At 41.1% G+C, this 9,153-nt stretch overlaps 1 protein-coding gene across 2 annotated transcripts; it reads right to left on the bottom strand.

The window, feature by feature from the left end:
- Positions 1–761: 761 nt before the first annotated feature.
- Positions 762–8,812, bottom strand: LOC105050971 (uncharacterized). 2 transcript variants are annotated; one of them, XM_019852634.3, is made up of 2 exons: positions 7,715–8,812; positions 762–1,210 (listed from the first exon to the last, which is right to left on the bottom strand). In XM_019852634.3, exon 1 carries the CDS (start codon positions 8,684–8,686, stop codon positions 7,715–7,717), a length of 972 nt encoding a protein of 323 aa, XP_019708193.1. In that variant the 5' UTR covers positions 8,687–8,812; the 3' UTR covers positions 762–1,210. The 2 variants fall into 2 exon arrangements, with proteins under 2 accessions (XP_019708193.1, XP_010929507.1); XM_010931205.4 differs by lacking the exon at positions 762–1,210 and adding an exon at positions 1,218–1,385.
- Positions 8,813–9,153: the final 341 nt, after the last annotated feature.

The following is a 9,153-nucleotide window of genomic DNA, read 5'->3' as shown; positions in this document are numbered from 1 at the left end:
TCGCTGCTGTATCGGACGATACATAGTGGCCGGCCAATCTCCAGTTCGATGTTGAAACGGAGGGGATGATTATGATTGGCTAACAAGCTCTCTTCAGTCCAAGCGCGGACCCAAGGGAATTTGAACTCTAACACAGTCAGGATCATCTCCGGTTGGTGCCCAATTCGAGAGTAGGGTCTGTTGGCCAATCACAACCATCCATGTTCGGCATGACGACCATGATCGAGCGGGATCGCATGATCTGCATTCCATTTGCTGCTGGGGCCTTGCTCAATCACGCTCATCATGCCAAACATTGATGGTCGTGATGGGCGAGCACACGCTCTCCAAGCCATACGCACACATAAGAGGATCTCAACTCCAGCAAGTGGGCATCAAAATGCTGGTACACTCAGTTAAATAGTATCTATCAGCACACAGATTTGTGTATGTGTGTGTGTATCACATCACCCAAATCATTCAACAAGCTTGTCCCAACTATATTCAGATTTTATGGATCAAAAGCCATTCTTATGAATAGCCATTCCCTCTGTTGGTGGCGACTTCCAAATTCACACACAATTTTCATATCAATCACCATGTCCTAGAAATAGTTATTCATGATGGGATAGAACTTGTAAGGCCAACCTTAATCACTTTAATAAGGAATGTCTTGCTGAGGTAATTCTCATAGTCATCAAGGTTATCTACCCTTGGAAAAAGTCATCTTCTCAGATTTTTAATGTGTTGGCTGTCTGAATTCTCAAGCAATCAAATAAAACTTCACCTGAATAAAAATAAAAATAAAAATAAACTTCAGCATCAACAACAGTGGCTACCCATCTGAGATGATATTCTGAAACAAAAAGCATGCAGTGATGTTATTGGGAAGGAACATAAGTTCACCACCCTCCGAAGCACTCCAGTCCTATTAGAACCTGCTGACGTTGAGTGCTATAATGTTTTGCCTTTCCCCCTGAGTAGTGCAGCACACTAACATGGTAACTTAAGTTCAGTAAACTGCAACGATGGCAACTGGAACCTACACTGGTTCCGTGTTCTTTGCCCTGCATGGTGTTGCTTGACAGCATAACAGAAAAGCCGACTTAAAACACTTCTCCCAATTACTGCCGTGAACTTATGCAGTAATCCAAGTCCCCTTCAGGCACATTATTGAAATTAACCAGCCTGGTGTTGCTTCCGGACCTTACAACAAAATGGATCACACTGGCTGCACAGCTCACAGCCACTTAGTCTCATATCAGCAGTATATATGCACAGTAACACAAACACCAATCAAATTGTGGAGGATCAAATATTATAACAAGTAATTGCTGCAGTACAAAGAGAAGAAACAGAGTAAAAGAAGAGTACATGATACTCGGCACATCTCACGACCCACTACCCTGTCACACAAAAAATAATCAAATTATTTGCAAACAGGGCAACATTCACCTGCTTGGCGAGATGAAAAATTGATATTAGAACTTCATAGCAATCAGCATTTTCTCAAGAAAAAAAAGCCATGAAAAAACTAGGATCTTATAAGAGAACCAGATCTCTCTCTCTCTCTCTCTCTCTCTCTCTCTCGTGTGTGCGCATGCATGCGGGTGCATGGTCTGTGCATGCGTGTGTGTCTGTGTCTCTGTGTGTGTGCGCGTGCGGGCAGGCGGGCGCGCACAAACAAATGTGAAATAGAGTAGAACAAACAAACTCATCCCCTTCTTGTTGAAATAACCTAAAAAAGCCAACTCCAACACACAAACAAATGTGAAAGCTGCAGAAAAGAAAAAAATTGAGGGAGCCAAGACACCACAAAATAATGCAAAATATCACCCTCTACGCTGCTGCACCTTAAAACACTATCTAGCAGTACAATGGCCCTTTTAAATTTTCAACCACAGAGTGAGGGCATATAATATCCCGACTTGATGAGTGTTCCACCTACCTCTTTAAACCTAGGACACAATCCCAATACCAAGTCTTTTCCCAACATCCTATCGAAAGGAGCCAAGTCTTTCCAAAATTCACCTCCACAGTAGGGTGTAGTCCTCACAGATTGAGTTTCGTCTCCTTTTTCACTACATTAACAACCACCAGTGATCATTTGCATAAACATATGCAGATATTAACCCACAGCGCATGTGTTTATTCACCATAAGTCAGATATTTAGATATTTAATAATGTTTGAGCAAAACATAAACATATACGCAAATTGCCCCAACATACATTAACATTGTTGGGTTTCAAGTATGAAACAAATGGAGTTCACACAAATGACAATGAAGATCATCAGACAACATGTTGCCCAAAAAAGTAGCAACCCAAGAGGAGGGGTGAATTGGATTTTTTTAAAAATTTTAACTAAATTTGAAATCTAAATAATGATGTTCTTCAATTTAAGTTATCTTAAGTGATTGTGGGATGTATGCAATTTGTAGTAGTGGAATTTAGATATAGAAGAAGCAATGCAAATATTGAAATAGTATAAACCAAGAAAGAAAAGTAAGAAGGCAAAGCACAACACAAATACAAAGCAATTTATAGTGATTCGATGCAATCCCGCACTTACATTCACTCCCCAAAAATCCCTTAGGAATTTCACTATAATCTACCTGATTACAGTGCATTTGTTTTAGCCGGGCTCACCAACTAACCCAATTGATTTTCCGGGATCACCAACCACAATCTTACATCGATTATTTTTTGGACTCATAATCAATTCAGTTGATTTTATGGGCTCACTAACCAAAACCTAACAAGTCCAATTTCGGACTTGGATGAGCCTAACCTCAAAAATTTTTCTCAAAATAAAAAATAAAATTTAAACTCAATAAAGCCCAAAGAAAAAATTGATGATTTGCTCTTTGAAACTTGATTTCTTCCTCAAATGAAGCTTGAGAGGATGTAGAAGCAGTTAGTGATGATTCCTCTTTGAAAGCTCTCAAAACTATGCACTCAATCCTCTCTTTTCTTTCTTTTTCAATGGTATTCAATGAAGCTCACTCAAATTAATGATTTTCTCTTTTTGATGCACTTGGCTATCTTCCCAATTGATTCTCTAATCTTTTGTGAGCTTAGAAGTGGCTTGAGAGTGAGTTATGACCGTTGGCAAAGCTGGAATAGCCGTTAGAACCAAAAACTAGCCGTTTGAAAGTGTGCAGAAAACTAACCATTAGTGATGTCCCAGCCAGGGGTTGACACCAATTTCTCAGGGGTCAACTCCAGCTGTCTTGGGGTCGACTCCAGATATTTTGAGATTGACTCCAGCTGCAGTTCTGAAAATGCAGTCTTCTATCTTCTCTGAGAGAGTCGGCTTTAAATTAACTTCAAGTCGACTCAAATCTACGCCAGTCTTCTTCCAACGTGCCAAAATCGACTCGAAACCTCTCGGAGTCGGCTCCAAACCTTCCAACATCATTTTTCTTCATATTTTGGCCTCTCAAACTAAAATTTCTTGACCCCAATGCTTCCAAATGACATATGCCTTTTTCAATTCATTTTTTTCACAACGAACCATCCAAACATATGAGAACTTATTTTTTTAAGTGCTTTGGCTAGGCATCTTGAGAGGATTTGTCCTTAAGATAAATTCTTCATTTTAGATACTTGAAAAATCCTACATTCAATCTTGAAACACATGATTAGCATCATAATTACTCAATATTTTATTATCATCAAAATCAATCGTAGGATCAACACAACAAGTAATCCACATTGGTCCTCTCATCATACAATGTCAGGCAATAATCCCCTTATGCAGAGTCCTAAAGGTTAAATGCATCCAATACTTAAAGAGCAGTCCAACGCTCCACTTATCTACCAAGACACATATATTGGTACCTAATACAAACTTATATCTACATAATTAGCAAAGTATATGCATGTTAAGAGGTAGGCACCAACCTTCCATTCTAAAATGATAATGGAGCAAGGCATTCGCACTTCTTATTCTAGTTTATTGTCAAAGCATTTTCTAGTATTCTTCCCTTTGATCCCCTTCCTAGAGGACCTCCTCGGACCTTTGACCACCTACAGAGCTACTCCAGTTGAAATTCACAGATTAAGCAAGCACTGTATTGATTGGATGAAGGTGACTTCTCCCTAGTGATAAGAGCTAATGCTCCTCACTCACAGGTACCCTATTAAGACTCTTCAATATCAGATCTCAACCTTGTTTTTGAAATCCTCAATTCTCAAAATGATGTCCAAGTAGCCATATGGAAGCATAAAACCCCCTATTTCCAAAACACACATGCACAAAACCAAAGGAAAAAGAAGGACCAACATGTATGTGGGGTGCATACAAACACACAAAAAGAACAGGAAAGGAAAAAAAATGGCCCAACATGCATGCAAACTATGACATTTATCACTAAGATATGCAAACTATGACATTTATCTGTATGCTGTTGTCTCAAATTATGCTTTTCAACATCACCAATTTTACAATTTATCAAATGTGGAAGCAAGAATGTACGAAGAATTAGACTGAAATCAGTAATGATGAGTATCACAATGGTGGCCCAAGATCCATGCTGGGCGCACACACTAAAAAGGAAAGGAAAAAATGGTCCAACATGCACTGATATCATGACTTATATCACTATGATCAACAATACTCAACAAGTCAATATATGTATATTGTTAAGTCTCAAATGATGCTTTTCCATATAACCAATTTTACAATTTATGAAATGTGGAAGGAGGAAGGAAGCTATGAAGAATTAGATTGACATCACTGATAATGAGTATAGCAATGATGACGAGACTGCAAGAAGTCAGCTCACATCAATTGTTAATTTTAGGCCACCACCTCTTCAGACTTGTTATTGAAGGACCGATAGATAAAGTTAAGGAGGTGTCAAGGTGTATGAAAGTTGAGATGAGAACAAAGGTATCATAGACATAGATGATAAGATACAGAGCAAAGATAAGGAAAATAGAAAACAAGTTGAACAAATTGTGTATGAATAATAAATTTGGTATCAATAGAATGAAAGAGATTTTATAATCAAGTGATACATAAAGTAAAAGAGATAAGGACTGGCACCAAAAAAGTATGAAATAAGGAAAAATTTTATGAGATGGATTATAAATGTGCAAAAGTCCAGATAAGAAAGTCATGAAGGAATGTTTGAGGGTATAACAAGGAGGACCAAAAAATGAAGAAGATGCCGATGGAGATAATATGTAATTAATGATTTAAAAAGGCTTTAAAATTTAACAGGGCAGGGCTTTTAAGTGGAGTATGAATAAATATTTATAGCTAATGATGGAATAGGCCTTGTTTAGTTGCAGCTTGTACAATATCTTGAATGTGATTACTCCCATAACCTTGATCAATTATATCCAAGACTAGAGACAGAATGGAAACAACATCTAACGGGTGGACAAAGTAGAGAAATGCTCCCTGACTGTATCAACAAGCAATGAGACTTTGAGATAGTTTGTATAAGTTGGCTGTAAGGCTGATGCTGAAGCCAAATGTTGAGAAAAAAATGAGCCTTCAGGTGAATATGATTAGTATTTTAAATAAATGATTAGGAATAGTGGCCAATATATCTACAATGATTAGAGTTGATCATAGGAGAAGGAAAGATTAGTCATTACTCCAATGAAGGATTAGAGGAAATTAACATGAATGCAGTTTAATAGAGCTCTCTCTAAAGCTTAAATGAATGAACTTTTCGAAAATCCATCAGATCACGAAACTAAATTTTCAATTTAGTTTTCTAAGGAGAGGATTGAATCCCTATCAATATAGATATCCTCAATCCAACTTTAAAAAAGATGTTACCTGAAAAATATTAAAAGATCAAAAATCTGATAATGCATAATAGCAAGGCAGCAAAAGCTGAAGCTCCTCTAGCCCTTTTCTAGCTGTAGGACTTCTTTCACTTCTTAAATACTAATCAGTGGCAGAAAAGAACAGATAACTTATGATCAGTAACCAGACACTTATGCAGAAGCAAATAAGACCAGAAGTTCCAGACTTCTAGCTTTCCCAATATGACATGTATTAGCTAGTCACCTATCTAGCACATCCCTGCAGCCAAATTTTGTAGTTCCCACCATTGTAGTCAGTGGCTGAAAGCATTTGAGCACCATAAATTACAGTGCAGATCACATATTATATGTGATGAACTATATTATAAATCCTGTCAAACTCAAAGTTAAAATTCAAAATACTAATATGCTAACATTTTTTTTGAGAATATACTAAATATGCCAAATAAATTGAGCCCCTGTAACAGATAACTTATGATCAGTAACCAGACACTTATGCAGAAGTAAATAAGACCAGAACTTCCAGACTTCTAGCTTTCCCAAAATGACATGTATTAGCTAGTCACCTATCTAGCACATCCCTGCAGCCAAAGGTTGTGGTTCCCACCATTGTAATCAGTGACTGAAAGCATTTGAGCACCATAAATTACAGTGCAGATCACATATTATATGTGATGAACTATATTATAAATCCTGTCAAACTCAAAGTTAAAATTAAAAATACTAATATGCCAACATTTTTTTTTGAGAATATACTAAATATGCTAAATAAATTGAGCCTCTGTAACCCTCTCAAGTTCCAACTTCTTTCAGATTTTTTTTCCTTTGTGTCTTTCTCTTCCTCCTCTAGACTTAGTCATCCTATCTTCACCTCCATTTGCTTTAATTGACTAAGAAGGAAAAATAATATGGAACAAAAACATCAAGAAGACCTGAGAGAAATGTAGAAATGCATGGGGACTTATCAGTCCCGAAAAGGCGTTGGTGCAGCAAGAAGAATTGCATTGTCTAAAAATGAAGCTAAATGCCAAAGAATTCGTATTATGTGTTTGTAAAGAGACACCATAATGCCACTAGCCTTTTGCAACAGTTTCCACTTACACCACACAGAATTTTGTGGGGAGACAAACACGAGACAAACAGAAAGAAAACCTATCTACCGCAGATCCATCTACCAGAGAATGTACTCTTCTTCTAAAGCAATAACCATTTACATAATGGAGGATATGCCTTATCCCATAAAAATGAATCTATTTTCCACATGTCTATACCATTAGGCTAAAGTAGACATGAATAAAAACACACCTTGTCCTGTTTATATTGATTCGGCAACAAAATCAGTTAATATTGGTTATGGCAGCTTTATTTTATTTTCAATATGAGCATATGCATGAAACCGCAATGATGATATTAAGAACCAGGTGAGACACCGACTGAATACAAAAAAATAATCTCAGCTTTAAACTTTAGAAGTATAACGTATTCTATATGAGGTAAATCAGTTGGAAAAAAAAAATACTCAAAGAAGCAGTCCATCTTCCTTCTAAACTATGTATGCCACAAACAAGTAGCGTCTATTCATTCATTTAAAGCACCAAGTTCTCGCAAGTGTTCCTTTCAAGAAACAGCAAAGATTAGATACATAAACAAGAAGAAAGTTCAGTGATTTCATTTCCATAAAACAAGCACATAAGGTTTGCCAAACATTAAAATTCCGATCCTTAAGGCGATCGTCGAGAAGGATTTCAGAACACTGCAAATATCCATACAAAGGAAGCTAGTTTTCCCCTTAAAAAACCTCTTTTTTTTTTTTCCTACAAGGGATCACGCCATTTCCACCCATTTTAGTAGCATCCTAGGAAAACCCTAACCAAAACAATCCCATCCATTAAGTAAAACTACGAGAAAACAAGTTAAGATCGGAGTGAGAGAAAGAGACTCAACTCAGGCCTGCGTCGAGTTCTTGGCGAGCTGCTTCATCTGGACGAGGTCCAGATCGCCAAGCGCCCCCGTGGAGGAGGTAGGCAAGGCCTCGTAGGAACCGCCATTGTGCCTCCTGCCGAGGCCCCCTCCGGCGACGGAGGCCCTGGAGACGGCCGCGTAGACGAGCACAGCGACGGCGGCTACGAGGGTGGCGTGGAGTACGAAGGCGAGGTCGAGGATGGCGGCGGCGCGGAGCCGGGAGTCCTCGAGATCGCAGCGGGTGGCGGAGCCGGCGGGGACGTCGAGAAGGCGGTGGCAGCCGTCGGGGATGAAGGCGTCCACGTAGAGGGAGAGCCCGGACTGGAGGGACCAGAGACCCTGGAGGACGATGGAGCCAGCGAGGGCAAGCTCCGCGGGGAAGAGGCCCGGGTTGAGGGCTAGGGCAAGGCAGGCGGCGGCGGAGGCGGCGGAGGCGGCTGCGGAGAGGGAGTCGCACTTGGCCTGGAGGTCGATGGTCTGGTAGGCAGCGGCCGAATGGGCAGAAGCTGCGGTGAGGAGGGCAAAGGCGAGGGAAGCAAGGAGGAAGAGGAGGTCGGGAGGGAGGGGGTGCGGAAGGAGGAGGGCGGCGGCGGCGAGGAGGAGGAAGAGGAGAAGTGCGGCGGCGGACTGGAGGGTGGCGAGGCGGTGGACGGGGGAGCGACCGTCGGCCGCGGCGGGGGATAAGAAGGCGTAGTGGGCGATGGCAATGAGGAGAGAGATGGCGGCAAGGTAGAGGGGGAGGTGGCGGAGAAGATGGTGGCGGTGTGGGGGGAGGGGCAGGGGGTAGTAAGGATGGGCGAAGTGGTCGCCGGCGCCGCGGGGGGCTGAGGAGGAGGAGGAGGAGGAGGGAGGGGAAGGGTGTTTGAGGTGGGCCCGTGTGGCGGAGATGAGGTGGTAGAGGCCGTAGGAGGACAGGGAGAAGAAGGCGAAGATGTGGTAGACCAGAACGGCCATGGGTTTTAAGCCTTTGGGGGATCCTCTTCTTTTCTCTCAAGAGAAAAAGGTCTTGCGTTGGTAGATTTCCGAGACTCGAATGCACTGGTAGCGGTACGTTGAAGAACCTCGATGGAGGATGCCAACTATTTTGTCCATCGTGCGATGCCGCATATTTCTTTTGTAGGTGGAGCCCACCATGTCTGCAATCTGAATTGAGAGCTAGTGGGGTGGTTGACGTTAAGGGTCCGCCTTGCGTGGTTGTTTGGTTTGGTTTGGTTTCGACGTGGGTGCAAGGGAATTGACCCTGTCTAATTGACGTGGGATTGGCTTGCCAATGAGAGAGAGAGCTCGCGGATGTGCGTGGCTGGGGAAACAACGTCAGTTTCTCGTCTATTTTTTTGGAAGATGTGGTTTTAAGTCGTCTTCATCGAGACAGCATAAATTGACGAATGCTATGCCGGAGTGGTTGCTTGATGTTGTTCTTT

Source organism: Elaeis guineensis, chromosome 9, assembly GCF_000442705.2.
Source record: "Elaeis guineensis isolate ETL-2024a chromosome 9, EG11, whole genome shotgun sequence".
Taxonomy (NCBI): Eukaryota; Viridiplantae; Streptophyta; class Magnoliopsida; order Arecales; family Arecaceae; genus Elaeis; species Elaeis guineensis.
Note: the sequence above shows the minus strand (reverse complement) of the source record. Positions and strands in the feature narration are given on the sequence as shown.